At 47.1% G+C, this 23,279-nt stretch overlaps 1 protein-coding gene across 2 annotated transcripts in view; it reads left to right on the forward strand.

Annotated features, from left to right (window-relative positions):
• The window catches only part of ARMC6 (armadillo repeat containing 6), a 28,675-nt gene extending 18,759 nt beyond the window's left edge, over window positions 1–9,916 (forward strand). For both annotated transcript variants that reach the window (XM_077331652.1, XM_077331650.1), the window contains 3 exons: window positions 3,565–3,696; window positions 5,648–5,785; window positions 9,190–9,916. In XM_077331652.1, the coding sequence (XP_077187767.1) occupies window positions 3,565–3,696; window positions 5,648–5,785; window positions 9,190–9,402 (483 nt within the window). In that variant the 3' untranslated portion in view covers window positions 9,403–9,916. The remainder of the gene's footprint in view (window positions 1–3,564; window positions 3,697–5,647; window positions 5,786–9,189) is intronic.
• Window positions 9,917–23,279: the final 13,363 nt, after the last annotated feature.

Raw genomic sequence — 23,279 nt, forward strand, 5'->3', positions numbered from 1 at the left:
AATTATGAATAGTTAATAGTTGGTTTGCGACTGCCCTTTCTATCATCTTCCCCAGAAACACTAAATGCGAGACTTGTCTATAGTTGTTGGGCTCTCGCGGGTCTAAGGATGTTTTTTTCAGCAGTAGGCGTACCGCAGCCTCTTTCAGTCCGGGAAATCTCCCATTGTGAGAGATAGGTTGATTATCTCCCGGAGGGGGCCCTTTATCCTTATGCCAGCTGTTCTTAAGAGCCAGGATGGGTCTAGTGGGCATGTGGTCGGCCTTGCTGTTGCTAGTATCCTTTCCACTTCGGTCAGCGTGAGTCGTCTGAAGTTACTCAGGGTTTTCTCCAAAGACGGCCAAGGGGCCTCTAGTTCACTTTCTGTATCTAAGGTTGGAGGGAGGTCGTGGCGGAGTGTCGAGATTTTATCTGCAAAGTGACTCGCAAATGCCTCACAGCTGGTGTCCAATTGGCTACTGTTTTGTTGCCCTTCAACCAGGGCAGTGAGAGACCGAACTACCTTAAACAATTGAGCCGGGTGAGAGTCTGCAGATGAGATGATAGCCGAGTAAAAATTGCGTTTTACTGACTTCACCGCCAGTCCAACACCCCTGTACAATGCAGGACACTCACAACCCTATCACTCATCCACTGTCACCTGCCACCCCCTTGAGCCTTCACAGAATCAGCCTCTCCATCAGATGGCTCTCCAGGCTCTGATTAAAAATTTCCAAAGATGGAGACCCCACCACCTGCCGAGGAAGCCTGTTCCACTGAGGAACCGCTCTAACTGTCAGGAACTTCTTCCGGATGTTTAGACGGAATTTCTTTTGAATTAATTTCATCCCATTGGATATGGTCTGTCCCTCTGGGGCAAGAGAAAACAACTATGCCCCATCCTCCACATGGCACCTTTTTAATACTTCAAGATGGTATCAGATCCCCTCTCAGTCGTCTCCTCTCCAGGCTAAACAGACCAGGCTCCCCCAACCGTTCTTCATATGTCTCGGTCTCCAAACCCCTCACCATCTTTGTTGCCCTCCGCTGGACACGTTCCAGTTTGTCAACATCCCTCTTCAACTGGGGTGCCCAAAACTGAACACAAGGACTCCAAGTGAGGCCGAACCAGAGCAGAGTAAAGCGGCACCATCACCTCCTATGATCTGGACATGATACTCCGTTTGATACAGCCCAAAATCCCATTTGCCTTTTTAGCCACCGAGTCACACTGCTGACTCATGTTCAATGTGTGGTCTACTAGGACTCCTAGATCCTTGATACAGCCCAAAATCCCATTTGCCTTTTTAGCCACCGAGTCACACTGCTGACTCATGTTCAATGTGTGGTCTACTAAGACTCCTAGATCCTTTTTGCACATGCCACTGCCAAGACAAGTCTCTCCCATCCTATATTGGTGTATTTGGTTTTTCCTACCTAAATGCAGAACTTTACTTTTGTCCCCATTGAACTTCATTTTATTCAGTTTAGCCCACTTCTTGATCCTATCAAGATCATCCTGTATTCTGATTCTGTCTTCTGTTGTGTTTGCTACCCCTCCCAGTTTGGTATCATCTGCAAATTTAATAAGTATCCCCTCTAATCCCTCACCCAAATCATTTATAAATATGTTGAACAACACAGGCCCCAGGACAGATCCCTGGGCTACTCCACTTGTCATTCTTATTCAAGAGGAAGCTGACCCATTAACAAGTACCCTCTGGGTACGATCTCTCAACCAGTTATTGAATCCACCTGACAGAATGAGGATCCATCCCACATTTTAACAGCTTGTCAATAAGAATGTCATTTCGAACCTTATCAAAAGCTTTACTGCAATCCAGATAAACTATGTCCATGGCATTCCCCTAATCCAGCAAGTTGGACACTTTCTCGAAAAAAGAGATAAGGTTGGTCTGACAAGAAAAGAAACACAAGCCACCAAGGGAGAGTCTTCTTGAAAATGTGTTAAATACTGGATCTCGTTTTGGTATTTCTGTTTAAGAATAAAGAAGATTCTTTGTTTGCGTGTCGCCATTTTGTCAGCTTTCTTCTCGTCTGTGATTTCCAGTGGCTGGCGGGTCATCGGTTTTTCCTCCCTAGGGTTGCCAGGTCCTCTCTGGCCACTGGTGGGGGTGTGGAGGGGTAGGGTTGCCAGCTCTAGGTTGGGAAATTCCTGGATGTTTAGGGGTGACTTCAACCTGGCCCCATCCCCATCCCCAGCAGGCATGAGCTGCTGTCCGAGATCAGGGCCCTGAGGGAGCTATTGCAGTTCCACAGGGCCTGTAAGATGGCCCTCTCCTGCCAGGCCTGTGGTTGAGGCCAGGGCAGTTCAACACCATACGGGCCTCCCTCCTCTCTTCTGTGTTTCCTTCTGTCAGTCAGTAACCTTTTATTGGCATAAAATGTATAAGACATATAAAAATAGGGTTTAAAATTTCAACAAAATAATAATAATAATAATTCCTTCCTCTCCTTCTGCTGCTGCTGGCCCAGGCTACCAACCCTGCAGGCCAGATGGATGATGCCTGGGGGAGGGGAGGGGAGTGCTTTGTTAGTTGCTGATGGTTAACTGTTAATTTTAGTATTTTTCTACTCTTTTATTGATTGTTGTGGCCTACTGCTGTGAACCACCCAAGCCCCTTCGCAGAGAGGAGCAGAGAGGAGCAGTATTCAAGCCAAATAAATAATAGTCATTCCTCTTCCATGCTGGACAGGTGTCTTCCCTGGGCATCCTTCGTCTGAGGCCCCTTGTCTAGCTTGTCGGGAACTCCCACCCCCCACCCTCGGCTCCCATTTCACTTTCATGCTATGCCTGACTGAAGTCCCAGAGCCCCCCCCCCCCATTGTGCATTCCCACGCTCAGAGCCAGATGGGCTCATGGCCATGGATGTTTAGGCTATCCCTTTGCGCCTAGAGTTTTTAGTTGCGATTTTCCTTTGAAGATCATAGAATCATAGAGTTGGAAGGGACCTCCAGGGCCATCTAGCCCAACCCTTTGCAGAATACAGGAATTTCACGCCTGTTTTGTGTGAGCTGAATAAAATATTGCTGTAAGGGAGGATTTCTCCCTATAAAGTATCCTTTGAACTTGAAGGCCTTTGTCTAAAGCAGGCTTTCTCAGCCAGGGTTTCTTGATGGCCCTGGAAGGGCTTCCCAAATGGGCAGCAGTTAACTAATTTTAAAATATATTTTTAAAAATTTGTTACCTGTGACATGACCACATATGACCACATATGGCCATGCTGACCTGCCCCTCCCAATAGCCAATGATGGGCCTGGAGGGGGTGGGAAGGGGGGGGATGTCCACAGCTAGCCTTCCCAATTTTCTCCTGCCCTATCGTGCCACTTCTGGGGTTTCTTGAAGCCTGAAGGAGGTTTCAGGAGTTTCTCAACAGTAAAAACATTGAAAAAGGCTGGTCTGAAGCATCATAGGGCTTTCCCATGATTCTGTGCTACTGTAAGTTCTTTCCTGAGAAACTACTGAGTCTTTTTGCCTAAAGCTCTGAGTTTGGATATTTTGGGGACATTTACCACAGTACACGACGTCGCTGATGCTTCTTTCCACTTCCCCCTTGGCTTACAGGAGCTGGTGAAACACGTGCTAAGCACCATCCGGGCCATTGCGGGCAACGACGACGTGAAGGATGCCATTGTCAATGCCGGGGGGACTGATCTCATTGTGTTGGCCATGAGCCGCCACCTGGGCAACCCTCAGGTAAGGCCCAGTGGGGTCTTGGGGTGGAATGGCTTTCCAGAGCCCACAGCGCAAGATGGCCATGGAACGCCCTCCCTGCAGCTTGCTCACCTTGTGCCATTTAAGTCCCAGTTAAAATCAGGGTTTCCCTCTCAACCTTGACTGCTTTGTACGTCATTTTAGTACAATTTCTTGTGCTACTTCTGGCATTGATTATGGTTTTTCAATGTGAAAACATGCACCAGCCACAGGGAACATCTTTAAGATATGCAATCAAATATGCAACAGAAATCCGTTACGGAAGTAATTGTTGACTGACAAAATTGTAAAGGACATGGAGACACAAGCCGTAAGCATTCAGGAGGGAGGGCAACAGCTGTGTGCCTCATGGGCCACAGGCAGCAAGCATAACGCTCTACTGTTGCATTGTGATAATGCTGTTATTTTTTGGACTATGTCAGAACTTTAAAATCAACAGTTTTATCCTTGAGACCTTTAGTTTTACATGAAAACAATTTGACATTTTAGAAAAATGGAAAATTTTAAAAAGAAATTTCAAAAATTAGGAGTTTTAACATTTGATGTTTTCACATACATCTTACACAACAATCCAATTCTTGGAACATTTTTTAAAAATCTGCATATCAGTTTCCCCTGTCTTTATCAGATCCTTTATCCAAGGATCCTGGGGCTGCCTACATGATTCTCCATTCTTCCGTTTTGTCTTCACAACTGCCTTGCGAGGCAGGTTAGGCTGAGGGGAGGTACCTGGCAGGAATGCTGACATGAACCCACATCCCTCCCCTCCTTCCCCAGTCCTTGTCTGCTATCCTAAACAATGTACTCATTTTCCTACAAATTGAGGGGAGGAAAAAAAGTCTTTTAATATGATTTGCATAAAGAATTAAGACATTTTTCACAGTCAGAGTAGTTCAGCAGTGGAATAGGCTGCCTAAGGAGGTGGTGGACTCCCCCTCACTGGCAGTCTTCAAGCAAAGGTTGGATACACACTTTTCTTGGATGCTTTGGGCTGATCCTGCGTTGAGCAGGGGGTTGGACTAGATGGCCTGTGGGGCCCCTTCCAACTCTAGGATTCTGTGATTCTGTAATTTAATTAATATGATTTGCATTAGATGGCTTTAAAGCCAGGGGGAGCTAAAATAATACAGGGAAGATTGTGAGTGGGTTGGCAGGAAGGGATGTGCCAGTGTCTCTCTTGTGGCTCTTCCTTGCATACACACAAAATTGCTTATGCCACCTTTGGATGGATTCTGGATTCTGGAGTTTTTTGGTGGAGGGATCACTTGGGTGTGAAATGGGGGTCACTGTGGGTAGGCAGGTAGTTGTGAGTTCCTGCATTGTACAGGGGGTTGGACTAGACGACTCTGGAAGTCCCTTCCAACTTAATGATTCTAAGAGGAAACAGAAGAAATAGAGGAGTGATTGGAACCCCCAGATCCCTGTCCTGCTTAAGCATGTACAATATCTCCCTCTCTTTCGTCCTCCTCCTCTGCTCGGTAGGTGGAGTCAAGGCAGTGCCTGCTGCTGTCTGCCGTTCACTCATCGGTTTGAGTCAGCAGGGGTGGCTATCAGGAGCAGAAGTTGTCAGCCAGATGGCGCACCTTCCTGTTGTGTGTTCCTTGAGACAGAGAGGACATTGCGCGGTTGCCAGCGTACCTCGTTTCGCCCATAGATTGTTACATTATGTACTGACTATGCACTTGCCTAAACAAGTGCAATTAATTGGGACTTGTCTGTTATCCTGTTGGTAATCAGCCCACTCCTGTTAAGAGGTTTCCCTCATTCAACTGTGTCTTGAGCCTGCCCGTGTTCTTTTGGTGATGGCACCAGGTGGCCCAGAAAGGACAACGAAGAATCAGCCCCAACCCTGAGAAAACTTATTGGCTGATTATTTAAACTGTGCCGCGGGGCGAGTCTGGGTCTGGCTAACAGCTTCCCCTCCTGCCTCCAGGTGTGCGAACAGAGCTGTGCAGCTCTGTGCATGCTGGCCTTACGCAAGCCAGAGAACTGCCGTGTCATCATGGAAGGTGGAGGGGCCTTGGCAGCACTGCAGGCCATGAAGATGCATCCTAGAGAAGTCACCGTTCAGGTACTGGCGGGCAGTGTTTGATCGGGGGGCATCCCCTGCAGCTGTTGGGCTTCTGCCCTTCCTGCCTCATGCAGTGGCAAGGGAAAAACAGTCCTCCAACAGAGGACTGGGGGAAGTGGCAGCAGGGGAATACCCTTTGGGGGTTAGATGCTACATGTGCACACCCCTGTCCCTCAACTTTCTGTTCTCTCCAAGTTGCAAAGCCGCCTCCTTGCTGCTCACCAGTAGAGCTTGCTCCTCCAGTCCCTATTAATTCTATAGGGTGTTTTTTCCCCCTTCCCAGGCCCTCTTCCTACCCCTGACAACTTCCTTTCCCCCCATGTAAGCTGGACTGCAAATTGCTATCTTCGCTAAACATTTGGACATGACATCACAGTCCTCGGCCAATTAGGTTGGGAGCTCCATTGGCACAAGCATTGCTTGCAGGAATGTTTTTAACATTTTTAAGAAATGTGTTTTATGTTCTGGCTCTCCATCAAGGAGCTCAGGTCTGTATCGGTACACACAGACACATGAAATTCAGGATTGCTGACTCAGCTGCTCTCCACAGTCTCAGGTGGAGATCTTTCAAACAGCCTCTTGTGTGTGTGTGTGTGTGTTAAGTGCTGTCAAGTTACTTGTGACTCGCAGCAATCTCATGAATGAATGCTTCTTGCAAACGGAGGGCCATAGCTTCTTCTATAGAGTCAATCCATTTCAAATTGGGTCTTCCTCTGTTCCTGCTGCCTGCAGCTTTTCCAAGAATATAAGAATATAAGAGGAGCCATGCTGGATCGAGCCAATGGCTCATCCAGTCCAGAACACTGTGTCACACCATGGCTGAAACTCGGGAGCCTTCAGCAGGGCCAGAAGTCTCACTGCTGCCCCCAAGCACCAAGAATTCAGAGCATCCCTGCCCCAGATAGAGTGTCCCATCTCTGCCTTGTGGGTCATAGTCACATATGGGTCTCTGCTCCGTATGTTTATCCAGCCCCCTCCTGAAGCAGTCTGTGCTTGTAGCCACCACCCCTTCCTGCAGCTGTAAATTCTACATGTAAATTACTCTCTTGGGTGAAGGAGAACTTCCTTTTATCTATTCTAAGCCTAAGGCTTGTTAATGAGTTCTTGCAATGTGAGAAAGGGAGAAAAGTACTTCTTGCTCTGTCCCACCACCTCCTACTTGATCTTTTTGTAATTGGAGCTGCCAGGCATTGAACTTGGGATCTTCTGCATGCCAAGCAGATGCTGTACCACTGAGTCATAGCTGCACTCCATGCAGGTGTGTTCATCTTGTCCTCATAACAACACTGCAAAATGAGTATGGTGGAGATATGGTTAAAAACTGCCAGCCCAAATTGACCAGCGGTCTCAGGTAGGGCTGCGTGCTCTGGCGTGCTTTGGTGAGCACCGAAGACTGAGGGGGCCAGCGCCACGGAGGGGAGAGGTGGAGCTGGCACCGGATGGTGTGCTGCTGCCAGTGCCCCCCCCCCTCCACACCTCTTGTCACCTTGGAACTTTGGTGCTTGCCGTAGCACACCGGAGCACACCGCCCTCGTCTCAGGCAGTTCCACAGGGGTCAAACCCTGGGTCTTCTTGGTGTGTGTCAGCTGTGTTTCTAGGTTTTCTTTTTCCTTTAAAGACATTCCTGAGGTCCTTCAAAATAATATGAGGACACACAAAGGAGGAGAAACTATCTCAACACAACCTAAAAGGAACTTGAATGGCTTCTGACATGTTAGTTATTGTGGAGGCTGATGGATTTGCACAGATTTTAATGCGGTTTTTAATTTTGAATATAGTGCTAGGGAAATCCCATTGTTCCTTTTAAGACCATTTGCGGAACATGAACTGGGGTTTTATCTAGTTCAGGGGTAGTCAAACTGCGTCCCTCCATTTGTCCATGGACTACAATTCCCATGAGCCCCTGCCAGCGTATGCTTCAAAGCAAATGCTGTTGCTGACATTAATCTGATGGTTTTATTAATTGCTTCTACCTTCTCTTCTGTGTGACTGTAGTGTTGTGTATGGCTGTGGGAAGCAATTTTAATCTAAAAAGATTTGCGACTCTTAAAAATAAATGATGCAATTAAAATGTCTTGAATCATTTTATAAAACGCAGCGGCAAGTATTAGCCACGTCTTCTGCAGTTCCACAGAAGTCTGAAGAAAGTCAAAGGTTTTTTCCCACTACCAGGGGGTCTCCCATGCACCATGTCTTTTTCTGGATGGTTTGATACCCCTGTTTCCACACCTGGGGCTCTGGAATAAATCTCCTTTGACTGAGACTGGGTACAGACACATGCACAGAATTTATTAAAAGAAATTTAAAAAGCGGTTCAGGCTCCAACATATGCACAAATGAATTGGAGCCGTAAAATAACAAAGTCTAGCTTCCTATATCCACGTGCATCCATGACAATAGGCAGGTTACAGTATCTTCAAATCAGCACAAGTAACAAAGCAACAGACTGGAGATGCAGCAAGTTGGACCTCAGCCCCTGGTGGTAGTATTGGGCCATGCTTGAACATAAGAGCTTTGCTGGATCAGGCCAATAGTCCACCTAGTCCAGCATCCTGGCTCACACAGTGGCCAACAGCAGGGCAGAGAGGCCAAGGAACTTCAGAAGAGCCCTGCTGGATCAGACCAGTGGCCCATCCAGTCTAGCATCCTGCCTCACTGAGTGGCCAACCAGTCCCTCTGCAGGGCCAACAACAGGGCAGAGAGGCCTCGGCCTTCCCCTGAGAGGAACGGAATAAGAGCCTTGCTGGATCAGACCAGGGAGGGTCCATCTAGTCCAGCATCCTGCCTCACACAGAGGTCAACCAGTCCCACTGGAGGGCCAGCAAAAGGAGATAGAAGCTGAGGCCTTCCTGTGAGGTTGCCTCCTGGCTCCTGTATTCAGAGGACTAGTACCTTTGAATATGGAGATTTCCCCCAGGCACCATGGCTAGTAGCTATCAATAGACTTATCCTCCATTAATCTTATCTAACCCTTTTTTAAAGCTGTTGATCCTTGTGGCCATCACAACTTCCTCTGTCAGCAAATTCCATATTTACATCACTCTCTGTGTAAATTAGTATTTCCTTTTGTCCATCCTGAACCTATCGCCCATCAGCTTTGTTGGATGCCTCAGACCAACCCAGCTGCCCATATGAATCTATCAGGATGCCCTTGAGTTCTAGTTATTTGGAGATTTTTATGGGAGGGGTGTGGTATTTTAAAGGTAACTGGATTAAGTTTGAGTGATGGCCGCAACTGCACTGTGCAAATTCTGCCATTTACATTTGGTTTTGCTTGGTGGTTCTATGGAAATCTTTTGGTGGCCTGTGCAGATTTCATGGTATTCATGTTGTGCCTTTGAATGCTAATAAAGATGAACTTGACTGGCTGCCAACTGAGCCACTGCTTCTCCCCTTCCCTGCAGAAACAAGCCTGCATGCTGATCCGCAACCTTGTATCCCGCACCCGGGACTTTTCCCAGCCCATCCTGGAGATGGGAGCGGAGAACTTGATTACGGAAGCCCGGACGACGCACAGAGACTGTGACGACGTGGCCAAAGCAGCCTTGCGGGATCTCGGCTGTAAGGTGGAGCTGCGGGAACTCTGGACGGGCCAGAAGGGAGGCCTTGCGCACTGAGATGCCAGTGGGGCCAAGGCGGCAAGACCTGCACAGTTCTGACAGGCTGAAGTAAACCTTGGCCGTGTAGTTGAGGGGGATGAGCGTGTTCATGTGCCCGCTCCTGGCTTGCGGCAACCGATAGGCCCATGTCAGTGCCGGGGAGGGGGGGGGGGTTGCCTGCCTAGGCTGGGACAGTCAGTGCCGCAACTGGACCATGTGGGTACCACACCAGACCCTTACAACCATAGGGGGCAGAGCCTGCCAACACATTCTACAAAGCTGGGCTGTAGTAAAAGGCAGGGTGGACAGGGAGGGGGGATTTCTGTCCATTGACCATGGCTGTAAACCGGTCCCTACCCGGAAGGCAGAAGGCTGGCTTGTCCCTCAACTAGGCCTCTATTGCAACTGCTGCTGTTCCAGTTAACCGTGTTTGCTCTTTAAATGTACCTCTCTGCTTTTTTGCCTCTGAGCGCCAAGCTCTTTCCTTGTGTCATTGAACTGTGTCGTTGAACAAAGGTGTCCATGTCTACAAGCGTCTGTTTTGTCATTTCTCTTTGGCTTCTTTAATCTCGTCATAAAAAAGGGGGGGTGTCACTCAGGAATGCTGGATCGCTTTCCAAGCAAGCAAGGAAAAGTAGCTCTCTATCTCTTTTCCTGTGCTGCTGAAATCACTTTCTGTTCCTTTGCATTCATGCTTACACAATTAAGACCCAGGTGTGCGCAAGGTTTGGCAAAACCAGTAATAAAACCAATCATCCCAAAATCAGGCGAGAGTCTAGCAAAAGATTAAAATATATTTTGCACAAAATAGGGAGCTTAGCAGCAAAAGGACTGAAATACAGATCTTCCTTCCCAGCAAGGTGGGATCTTTTATAACTTTCCAAACTTGATGTTTTACAGTCCACACCTTTCCACTGGTCCACGCATCACCGTCAAGTACCTTGGCCCCCTGGGGCTGGTCAGCGTCTCAGGGCGATTGTTCCGACCCACACTGATAGGCTGGGAAGCACCCCCCACAAGAGGTGGTGTTACAGGGTGCTAGAATTCAATATTCAAGCAATCGCCTCGAGAATGGCTCTAGATGCACATATTTCATATATGCACATTCCTGGATCTGCAACAGTTGCAGCCCTGAAGATAACAGTAGGCTTCTGGAAGGCAGCAATGAATCTTCCATCTTCTGGTGGTGGAATTTAGACAGTGAACATGACTCTCTCACTTAAGAGCTAATAGAGAGCCAGTTTGGTGTAGTGGTTAGGAGTGTAGACTTCTAATCAGGCATGCCGGGTTCGATTCTGCACTCCCCCACGTGCAGACAGCTGGGTGACCTTGGGCTCGCCAGGGCACTGAGAAAACTTCTGATTGAGCAGTGATATCAGGGCCCTCTCAGCCTCACCCACCCCACAGGGTGTCTGTTGTGGGGAGAGGAAAGGGAAGGCGACTGTAAGCCACTTTTGAGCCTCCTTCGGGTAGAGAAAAGTGGCATCTAAGAATCAACTCTTCTTCATCAGGCCTCCTGGCCTCAGAGACTTTGGTCAAGTTACATTCTAATAAAGATATATGTAATGTTCTATTTTCTGTAGCCACAAAAGCACCTTTGCACCAGTATCTTTTTAAGTATCATTAAATTTCTAAACTCCCTCTCTGCCATAGGGCTTGAGGTGGTTTACAACATGTATTTTCCCACGTGCCAGTCTTCCTTCATGCCTACACGCCCACGGGGCAATTTCCCTTTGCATCCCTGCAGGGCAAGGGACAGTATGCGATGGCAACAGGGCAGGTTTCCTTTGGGGAAACAGAAGCGGGAAGGTTTCCTCACCCATGCCCTATAGCCCCGCTTTGAAACACTGCAATTTTTGTACAAATTGCCATTTTGTGACTGTTACTGCTGAAACCATTTTTTTTTTTGGGGGGGGGGGGGGACAGATTACTTTTCTCTCAGAGCCGGTTCCTTCAACCAATAATTTTGGGGACATCATAGTTAGTGCAGGGTCCAAATGGGAATGGAATCTGTTCATCTATAATCCTTAACGCTATTTCGCTCCCTAATATATTTGAGAAACAGCCTCCTGGGAGGAGACTGTCCAGGGCCCTGTCCATCCAGGTCCATCCTGATTGGCCCTCCCCCTCCAGCTCCCTCCCTCCCTCCTTGCCTGCTAGAAGCCTTGTGGCTGCAGCCTCCATTGTCGCCCACGAGGAGAGAGGCAGCGACAGGGCTTTGCGGCCTGCGGGTACCCTCCTGCTGGGAGGGAGCCGGGAGGGGAGTTTGCAGCCTCCCTGCGGGCCACAAAGCCCTGTCGCCACCGGTAAGGGGGGAGCTTCCCACTCCTTTTAGCCTAGGAAGTGCTCCCTTTAGCCCAAGAGCACTTGCCAGGCCAAAGGGAGCAATTAGGTAATTTCTTTAAAAAAAAACAAGCAAGCAAGGAGGAAGTGATATTTCAGAAGCTGACTGGGAGCTGCCTGCTAGCTCCGCCCTCTGCTGAGTGGGCCTTTGTGCTATAAAACGGCAGTCCCCAACCTTCTTGTAGTTGGGGACCGCCTCCGAGGGTGGGAGAGAGCCGGCGGCCCGGCCACAGCAGCTGCACGTAAACGCGCTTGCGCAGAACAGCTGCACGTGCGCGTTATCACCAGCAGGGGGTGCAAACACGCATGCGCGGCGGCTCCGCGTGCGCGCGTTTGTGTCGCTGGCGTGCCAGCGGCTGCACCTGACTCTTCCCCCCCTCTCGCTGCGGGGGGGGGGGGAAGGCAGGCGCGGCCGCTGGCGGCCCGGTACCATGGCCTTAACGGCCCGGTACCGGGCTGCGGTCCGGGGGTTGGAGACCTCTGCTATAAGAGGCTCAGCCTGCCAGAGGCAGCAACACTTGGAGCTGGGAGAAGGAGAAAGTGGTATCTCAGGAGCTGACTCACTGTAGGGGCCGTCCATAAACAACTAGCATCTTTAAATGAAACAAAGTCTTCTGGGCCAGATGAATTGCATCCAGGGGTACTAAAAGAACTTGCAGATATCATCTCTGAACCTATGTCTATTTGACACTACTTGGAAAACAGGTGAGGTGCCAGATGATTGGAGGTGGGCAAATGTTGTCCCCATCCCCATCCTCAAGAAAAGAAAAAAGGATCCAAGTAACTATCTTGTTGACAAGTTGGTAAAATGCAGTATGGATCCTAATGCTGTCAGGTGGGTCAATAACTGGTTGACAAATTGTACCCAGAGGGTACTTGTTAATGGGTCAGCATCCTCTTTGAGAAGAGTGACAAGTGGAGTAGCCCAGGGATCTGTCCTGGAGTCTGTGTTGTTCAACATATTTATAAATGATTTGGATGAGGGGTTAGAGGGGATACTTACTAAATTTGTAGATGATACCAAACTGGGAGGGGCAGGAAACACAACAAAAGACAGAATCAGAATACAGGATGATCTTGATAGGCTCGAGAACTGTTATGAAATTCAATAGGTACAAATGTAAAGTTTTGCATTTAGGTAGGAAAAACCATAGATACCAATATAGGACGGGGGAGACTTCTCTTAGCAGTAGTATATGCGAAAAGAATCTAGGAGTCTTAGTAGACCATCCAATGAACATGAGTCAGCAGTGTGACTCGGTGGCTAAAAAGGCAAATAGGATTTGGGGCTGTATCAAACTGAGTATCGTGTCCAGATCACAGGAAGTGATGGTACTACTTTACTCTGCTCCGGTTCAGCCTCCCTTGGAGTACTGTGTTCAGTTTTGGGCACCCCAATTGAAGAGGGATGTAGACAAACTGGAGCATGTCCAGAGGAGGGCAACAAAGATGGTGAGGGGTTTGGAGATCAAGACATATGAAGAAAGGCTGGGGGAGCTTGGTCTGTTTAGCCTAGAGAGGAGACGACTGAGAGGGGATCTGATAACCAAGTATTTAAAAGGGTCCCATATAAAGGATGGAGCAGAATTGTTCTCTCTTGCCCCAGTGGGACAGACCAGAATGAATGGGATGAAATTAATTCAAAAGAAATTCCATCTAAACATCTGGAATGAGTTCCTGACAGAGCGGTTTCTCAGTGGAACAGGCTTTCTCAGGAGGTGGTGGGTTCTCCATCTTTAAATTTTTTTAAACTGAGGCTGGATAGCCATCTGACGGAGAGGCTGATTCTGTGAAGGCTCAAGGGGGTGGCAGGTTATGGTGGATGAGCGAGAGGGTTGTGAGTGTCCTGCATAGTGCAGGGGGTTGGACTAGATGACCCAGGAGGTCCCTTCCAACTCTGATTCTATGATTCACTTCCTGGAGGATAGGCCTGTGCATTGATAAGATCTAGGTCAAGCTAGAGCCTCCAAAGCCAGAAGCAATTTTCCTATGAGAAGGCTTTGTAAGCTTCCTAGAAGTGCCTGAGAAAAACCCCTGTTGGAAACAGGCAGCTAAATGAGATGGACCTTTAAGTCCCATCCAGCAATGGAGGATGTTCTTTCCCAGTTCTGCAGCACCTCCAAGGTTTGAGGCCTTCTAACCCAAGTCTACAGCACGGGCCATTCTGCTACACCAGATCAATTTGCCAGGCCTCCTCTTTGGGACCGCCGGGTTCCTGGTTCTGGCAGGTAGCTTCTGCTGTTTCTCTGGGTTGCCCACTGGAAGCTCTGGGAGACGGTCCCATTTGTCCCTGCATGGAAAAAGGGAAATCTCAGGGGAGTGTTTGCGGGGGGCACTGTGCCCCATGATCCGTGGTCTGGTCTCCCATATGCAGGTCAGACCTCCCACTGACCATTGTGAGGTCTGGTTTACAAAAGACCTCTCAAGGGCTGATCCACTTAGTGTGCAGGAGGTGTTGGGAGAAATCAGGGTAGCTCGGTTAGTTTTGAAAATGGGCAAGGCTGTGAAAACACTGCGCCCATGGCTTCCAGTCTGGTATGATTGTTATTACACCACTATATAAAACATGCCATTCAGGTTGGTAGCACCTTCAAATATTCAGGGGCTGAGACTGGAGCGGTGGGGTTTGTACCCCTGGCTCCTTGAGAGGGTATTTCAGGCCTCTGTTCACCCGCAGCCTTTGCTGGAATGACATCTGTGCTAAATGTTGTTGCTGCCCCAGTTTGGTGTAGTGGTTAGGAGTGCAGACTTCTGATCTGGTGAGCCGGGTTTGATTCCCTGCCAGCCGGGTGACCTTGGGCTCATCACAGCATTGATCAAGCTGTTTTGACCGAGCAGTGATATCAGGGCTCTCTCAGCCTCCCCTCCCTCACAGGGTGTCTGTTGTGGGGAGAGGAAAGGGAAGGTGAATATAAGCCGCTTTGAGACTTCTTTGGGTAGAGAAAAAACGGCATATAAGAACCAACTCTTCTTCAGTCCTCTGTGGACACTTAAATCTTAGTCTGAAGCAGGACTGTCAGTTCTGATAGCTGGGGTTGCCAGGCTGGAGACTTGAGCAGGGTATGATGCCCTAGAGACCAGAGGTGTGTGCTTCAGCTCGGTTCGGTCACCTTAGCAATCACCACAGCCCAAGGTGGCCAGTGCAGCGGTGCAGAGAGGAGGGGTGGTGGTGTTAGTGGTGCATCAGCCGGCGGCCACACACAGGCACAGGTCTGCACCTGTGTGCAGCCACCGGCTGGCGTGCTGCCACCGCCCCTCCTCTCTGCACTGCAGCGCTGGCCTCCTACCCACCGCTTTGGTGATCACCAAGGCGGCCAAACTGAGCCGAAGTGCACAACCCAACTAGAGATCACCTTCTAAAGCACCTGGTTTCCCTATTGCAGGGGTAGTCAAACTGCGGCCCTCCAGATGTCCATGGACTGCAATTCCCAGGAGCCCCCTGCCAGCGAATGCTGGCAGGGGGCTCCTGGGGATTGTAGTCCATGGACATCTGGAGGGCCGCAGTTTGACTACCCCTGCCCTATTGCCTGGAGATTGGTTGTAATCCCAGGAGATCTCCAGCCGTGACCTGGTGCTTTGTCCAATGCTTTTAGAGAACAAGCATAACACTACAAGTAGGTCCAAGCTGGAGTGGATATGCCCCTAGTAGTGATATAAAACTTTGCACAAACTGTACCTACCCCAGGTTGCCCCTACTTCACAATCCTTTACATGTTTTAGAGGTGACTCTGTAATAAATCCATGAAGATTATTATTAGGATATGAATGTCATTTAGAGAGCTCTAGGCCAGGCTTCCTCAAGCAGGCTTTTATGAAACACTGGGGTTTCTTGATGGCCCTGGAAGGGTTTCCTAAATGGGTGGAAGGTAGTTAATTTTTAATAAATTTTTTGAAAATTGTTAAATATATATATATATATTTTAAATCTGTTAAACATTTATTGGGTGATATGACTATATATGGTCATGTCCAGGTGGACCCACCCCACCCCAAATGGCCAATGATGGGCCTGGAGGGGGTGGGGAAGGGAGGGGCCCCAGGGGGGGGGCATGTCCACAGCTCTGCTTCCCAACCCTATTCTGCACAATCGCACCTCTTCTGGGGGATTCTTGAAGCCTGAAGAATATTTCAGGCGTTCTCAACGGTAAAAAAGTTGAGAAAGTTAAGCACTTCTGCAGTAAAAGGTTGGGGATCACAGGTGCAAAGGAAATGTAGGCTTTACCAGTTCCTTGCTTGGATTTTTTATTTCCAGCAGCATTCCTACAGCTATACTGCACTTCTATAGAGTTGTAATGTTATGTGTGTTCTTTTAAAGCATTGGGTAAACTTTCTCGACTTTTTTATCAGTGCAAAATCCCTGAGACGTTCTTTGTACTTCAAGAACTCCCGGAAGATGCACAATCATGTAGAATATTTTTTGTGAAACGTAGCTGTGTACATGCCTACCTGGGGCCCCTCCAGGCCCAGCACTGGCCATTGGCTCAACATGCCCATATATGGTAAAATCACCCAATAAATGTTTATAACTCCCACTCATTTGGGAAACCCTTCCAGGGCCATTGGGAAACCCCGTGGTTTCATGAAACCATGGTTGAGAAACCTACTGTAAAGGGTTGTCATTACATGGTGGTTTTTCCTCTTTTGTAGAGCAACAGTATACTGTGTACCCCATTTTGCGAGTTACATTCTGGTAGCTGGCAACCCTGTCTGATGGCTAGGAACAGCCAAATCATGACTAGTAAGAAACCAGAGACGGTTCAGTCAGTTTTTGTGCAAATTTAGGTGTGGTCAAGCTATTCAAAAGAATACTCTCTGATTTGATGCAGCTCTACTGAAGCCTTCAGGCCAAACAATTAGGGATCCAAGGACATTGTTATACAGAATGCTTTACCTGTCTTCCGAGTCCGAGCTATCTGCTAGCAGCTCCTCACGCAATGAACGCAGCACTTGCACAATCAGCAGATGATCCTTCCTGGTCGTGGTCTCTTGAAGCCTGTGGAGGAGCAGCTGAGTGGGAAGCTGGAACTCTGGGGAAGGAGAGCTGGGCTGGAGGGAGGGAATGGAGAACAAACGAGGGTAGAACTGGGTTCCCCAACCTTTGGGAACGTGCAAGCATGTTTTGGATTCTAAGACAGCGTGGTAGGCGAGCAACAAAACGGTTGCTATAAAATGGCCGCTGGAGGAGGAGAAGCCAGCCACAAAATGGCTGCCACAGCATGACTTCAGTCACGGGGTGCAGATCAGGGTTTTTCAGCATTTTGAAACCCTGAGGTTTCTTGCCCTGGATGGGTGGGAGTTAATTGTTACTATATATTCTTAATTTGTTAAACATTTATCATATATATGCCCATATATGGTCGACCCGCCCCTCCCAAAATGGCCAATGATGAGCCTGGAGGGGGTGGAAGGGGAGGGGCCCCATGTGGGCGTGTCCACAGCTCTGCTTCCCAACTATATCCTGCATGATGGTGCCACATCTGGGGTTTCTTGAAGCCTGAATAATGTTTCAGAGGTTTCTAAACAGTAAAAAAGTTGAGAAAGGCTGGTGAAGATCCTTGTTCTGTGGTGGCAGCTGCTGCCAAAGCAATATATTTTAAAACCTCAGCTAATAAAACCTCCAAGAGTCAATCAAAAGCCTTGCTAAGCAAAAGCCTCACCCATTTCTTAAAAACATTTGGCAGGTTCCAGAACAGATGCTTTAGGCTAGTGGCTTCCTAAAGCTCATTTCAGCGGAGAGGCTTTCTGCATTGCTGGTGAGGTGGCATTTGGCCTTTTCCATGTCAATGTCACGGGAAGTTCACCGCCTATCACATGCACCAGCACACAAGAAAGATAAATCTAAAATAAAAATATATTTATTCAAGGATATGTATTCCAATGTGAATATTCATTATACCATCACTTAATTGTGCACCATAAATTTTATTATGCCACATGGTAATTTTGCCTAATAGGATCACTTGGACCTTACAGGTTCATATAATCTTCAAAAATCGGGATCAAGTGGCCAGAGCAGACACAATTGTCCCACCCAATTGATTTAATAAATATAGAAATATATATTTTATAGACATGTATTAGAACAAATAAGTATATTTTTATGGTTTGATTAATAGTATATCATATTGTGTTTGTATGTTCTCTGAGGAAGACTGTTTTGTTGGGAAACGAAGCCGAGTTCGTTTTGACTCTTTGGTGAAAAATTCATAAACTTTTGGCATGTTGTCATCATGAGCTTGTTTCTGTTGCTTGTCTACTTCGTCTGATGGGTCTCTCTGGTCCATTTAATAACAGCCATTTATGGGCTTCCTCCAGAAATTTGCCTAAATCCCCTTTTAAGCTGTCATCTCTACATCTGGAGGAGGAGGAGGAGTAGGAGGAGAAGGAAAAGAAGAGTTGGTTCTTATATGCCGCTTTTCTCTACCCGAAAGAGACTCAAAGCGGCCTACAGTTGCCTTCCCTTTCCTCTCCCCAAAACAGACACCCTGTGAGGTGGGTGAGGGTGAGAGAGCCCTGATATCACTGCTCGGTCAGAACAACTTTATCAGCGCTGTGGTGAGCCCAAGGTCACCCAGCTGGCTGCATGCTTTAGGATGCTTTGGGCTGATCCTGCATTGAGCAGGGGGTTGGACTAGATGGCCTGTATGGCCCCTTCCAACTCTATGATTCTATGTGGGAGAGTGCAGAATCGAAGACAGCTCACCAGATTAGAAGTCCGCACTCCTAATCACAACACCAAACTGGCTCTACATATGAAAGCTCAACTCATCTGTGGAACTCTCTGCAGCAGAATGGGTATACACCAGCGTGGTGTCATAGTTAAGAGCAACCGCCTCTAATCTGGAGAGCTTGATTTGATTCTCCTGTTCCTCCTCCACATGCAGTCAGCTGGGTGACTTGGAGCTAGTCACAGATCTGTTAGAGCTGTTCTCACAAAGCAGCTCTGCCAGAACTCTCTCACCACCCCCCACCTTACAGAATGTCTGTTATTGGGAGAAGAAGGTGATTGTAAGCCTCTTTGAGACTCCTTTGGGAAACTCCAACACTTCTTTTTTTGTACAAGATCAGTAATGCTGTATTATTCACACAACCTTTGGAGTGAAAGCAAAACCATTACCTGTGGAATTTATAGAAATGCACATTGAGAAACAACTGTGTCCTCTCCTGCAACCAACTGTAGGAAGCTTATGGAACATACAAGTAGTCAAAACATACCCTGATTAGGTATCTTGTGTTGTCTGTCTCTGGAAGGCCTGGCTGTTGTACGCTTATCTTGGAGGACAAAGTGGGAGTTGTCAGGTTTGGCTGAGAAGGTTGGGCAGCCAGCAGGTTATTACTCCAGAGTGGCATCGTCTCGCCAGGCAGAGAGCAGATTCCTTTTGAAGTCCTTCCGGTCTTTACAGCGAGGCTGAATTCTTTGTCTGGGTCCACAGAGAGAGGTGGCCAAATGCCCTGGTTGGTTGGTCCATCTCTGGAATCTGTAGCAGTTGTTTCTGTCTCATGTTCTTCACTGATGGGGTCTCTGGCATTTGAGGAAGGGCGTTCATCGTTTGTGGGATCCTTCTCTTCAGATCCCTCTAGGGGAACCAGAACTTTGCCGTTGGAATCTCCAAGGTCTGAAGAAGAGCATGCATCATTTTGCAAGCCCCTCTCTTCTGATCTCTCTTCGGAGGGCTCCATCACATTCTCCAGAATGGACCTGAGGTCAACCAGAATCTTTTTCACTTTGTGCTTTTCTTTAAGAGCTAGGTTTCTTGGAAGGGATGGTTCGTTCATAATATGGGATGGTGGTGGAGAAGGTTCTTTGACTTCTTCCACCTCCTTGTCTTGGACAGAATCCATGCGGGCCGCAAGGCAGTGTGATGATTTCCTCTGCCTTTCCTTCTTGCCCAATTGGCAAACACAGGGTCGGGGGTCAAAATTCACTGTTGCAGATTTGTGACTTCTTGCTTCTTTCTTTGAAACTGGAACAAAACAATAATATTGAGTGAACCATCTATCCAATATGCAACAGTTATTACCCACATAGAATAGATTCCATGAAAACACATAAAAGCAGTATTTAAAATCACCACTTAGGACGGCTGTAATCCAATGCAGTCCTAAATAGAACCATCCTCAGCTGCCTCCTAAGGAGCAGAACGGAGGAGGCCAGGCACTTCTACCTCAGGAAGGTGTTCTATAATTGTGGGGCTACCACTGAAAAGGCCCCGTCTTTTGTACCCTCCAAAGGAGCTTCTTTGATGAGTGTGACAGTCAGGGGGCCTCTCCCTCTGTTCTTAATTCCCCAGACAGAAACATATGGGAGAGGATGGTCCTTCGGATCCCAATCCCACTCTTACTTTCTAAGCAAAGGAGCCAGCTGTGATATGAGAAGGACTTTTGTGCTGGGCCCAGTGTTTATGAGGGAGCAGTTCACAGAACCACACTGAGAATACCCTTTAGGGCAGAGTGAACAGGGGAGACATCTCAGGCCCTACCTTTAGTTTGTGGCCTGTGTGGGGGGATGCGGAAGACAAGATCAGTCCAGACGATGTGGCCCTGCTTCTGGTGACTCAAAGTGACGGACTCCATGACCTGCCTTCTCAGAAAGAAATGCACTCTGGCCGGAAGAACTGCGGAAGAAAATGCTCTAGAATATTAAATTGTTTTGCAAAGTAGTTTCAACTATTGTGTATTGCTAACATTGGAATATTTGAGATCTGCAGTGTTCATAGTTGAGCAGAATATAAAGGTTGCCCTGCAGGGGGCATTAGAGGAGATGTATATTTAGATAGGATGGGAACTTCCTTTTGATTTTAAAATTATCTCCTCCAGTGTACTGATTGGCTTAACAGGAGACTTCCTACTTTTTGAGTATTCTTTTTCCCTGCTTGCCTCCAGAACAGTTGTTGATCAGAAGAATGACTGCAGACAACAGCTAGCTAGATCAGTAGTTCTCAACCTTCCCAATGCTGTGACCCTTTAATACAGTTCCTCATGTTGTGGTGACCCCCCCCCCCCAAACCGAAACCAATGGCGTGAAGATCCATTGTTCATGATTGTATATAAATTGCTTATAAATTGTCTATAAATTGTATATAAATTGGCGGGCGCCTTCAGGAAGAGCGGTAACAGTGGTGGTGCCCCATCCCGCAAAGCTGCTCACCCTGGCAGGACCCCTGTGAAAGGGTCATTCGACCCCCAAAGGGGTCCCGACCTCGAGGTTGAGAACCACTGAGCTAGATTGTTAGGTTTCTGTCTCTCTCATTCTATACGCAGTTGTTTCTCTTAATCAATGAGGGGTAAATAACTAGGGGATCATTGAAGGAGATATCAGCTTTAAGCCATGGGCAAATTCCTTGGTTCCAGTATCTTCAGGTTATATTTTTTCCCCAAACACTACTATGTAAAGCTGAAATGAGAATCCACCTGATAGGTTTTGAAGAATGAACCATAATTGGCTAAAATAATATGATTTATTCAAGACCTTAGGCTACCAGGGCATAAAGTTTTAATAAGATGGTCATCCTGATACAAGCAAGAAAAGATCTAGCTGGTATCCTGAACATGATTCAAAGTTCCTCTTTTATAGAATGAAACAGAGCAAAAGTCAGGTTCCAGGATTCCGAAAGAAATTTCACCAATTCTGTCCCTAAACAACTAAATTTCATCCTCCTTTCATATTACATCTAGAATTCCTTCTAGGGATGAATGGAAAACATACCCTCTACACTTATTTCATAGGAGACAGGGATGGAACAGAACCTTGAGAGTCAGTATGGTGTTAGTAGTTAAGAGTGGCAGAGTCTAATACGAAGAACTGGGTTTGATTCCCCACTCCTCCTCCACATACAGCCAGCTGGGTGACCTTGGGCCACTCACAGTTCTATTACAGCAGTTCTCACAGAGTAGCTCTGTTAGAGCTCTCTCAGCCTTTCCTACCTCACAAGGTAGGTTGTGGGGAAAGGAAGGGAAAGATGTTTGTAAGCCACTTTGGGACTCCTTTGGGTGGGATATAATAAAGCTCTTCTTTACTAGCAATCAGCAGGTTGAATAACAGGTTTATGCCAGGGTGGCGGGGGTAGGGAGTATCAAGTCAACCTACGCTCACCCTTTAGCAATCACTATAAAATAAAATCTCTTATTCTCTAAGATATATAATTTTTCATTGGATGCTGATTGCAAATAGAAGAAAACACTCATAAAACTCTGGACAAAAGATCTGAAACCCTCAATAAATCCAGAGATGCAGCTACCAGCGTTAAGAAGTAGTTTAAATTCCTCAGTACATTTTTCTGACAACGAAAATGTACCAAAAATGATGGATCAGTGACACCTATCATCCTACCTGTTGGCCAAAATATGCCAAGGGACTAATGGGGATTGTTGGGTATGTAGAATTACTAATGCCAATTTTATATGCATCTGGTGGGGACATAGTAGAGAGGGAGAATTCTAGAATACGATTGCTACAGTTATATCTAAAGGTATAAAGAAAAAGCTACCATTATCCCCTAGGGGTGTTTTTGTTTTTGTTTAATGATGTAGATTTCCATTTGAAGGATGTTAATGAATTTGTTCTTCATGCTGTAACATCTGCAAGGTTAACATTTGGGAAGAGCTAGTGTTTTATACCCCACTTTTCACTACCCCGAGTTGTTTCAAAGCAGCTTACAAATACTGTTCCTTCCTCTTCCCACATCCTTCCTCTTCCCACCCTGTTAGGTAAGTGAGGCGGAGAGAACTCTTGAGAGAACTATTCTGCAAGAACAGCTCTAAGAGAACTATGACTAGCCCAAGGTCACCCAGCTGGCTGCATGTGGAGGAATGGGGAATCAAACCTGGTTCACCAGATTAGAGTCCACCATTCTTTAATCACTACACCAAACTGGCTCTATCCCAATTTTGCTCAAAATCAGGAGGAGGAAGGGTTAGAAACAATAGCAGTGTGTACTCACTGATGTAAATTAACCTGTTCTGTAAGTGGCCAAGTGCCTATAAATCCAGGAAACTGATTTTTAAAAAATCTAAAATGAGATGATAATGGATCTCTGTAATATGCATCATGTATTTTAGTTCTTTGTATTGAATTTATTCCTATTTGTGTTAATTGCATATGAATTTTAAAACAATATATAAATAAATAACTAGGAAGCCAGCCAGCTACACCAATTATGGATGACAGCATGAATCTATCCATTGAGCAGCATTTTAAAAAGTTAATATTTATATAGGAGGGTTGGGAATTCTTGTGATTCTTAATGTGTCTTGCGCAGAAGACAAACTTTGGTTTGAGCTGAATCCAAAAACATGTTGCTGTGTTTGAGGACAGGACAGCCTTTGTGTGGCTGGTGTGCAGCTAGACAAGGTAGATATGGTGCTCAAGAGTTTTTGCAAGATTTAAGGAAGGACCACAAATGGTCAGGGAGCCGCTGAGCTCTTGCGAAGCTTTTATGCCAAGCCAACCATCATCCTATAATCTCTCTCATGATAGAAACAAAAGCACGTTGGGTGGGAAAGGGGGTACAGCAGAAGGTATCCTCTAGGTTCAGATCTAAAAATGCAGAAGG

Source organism: Paroedura picta, chromosome 4, assembly GCF_049243985.1.
Source record: "Paroedura picta isolate Pp20150507F chromosome 4, Ppicta_v3.0, whole genome shotgun sequence".
NCBI classification, from domain to species: domain Eukaryota; kingdom Metazoa; phylum Chordata; class Lepidosauria; order Squamata; family Gekkonidae; genus Paroedura; species Paroedura picta.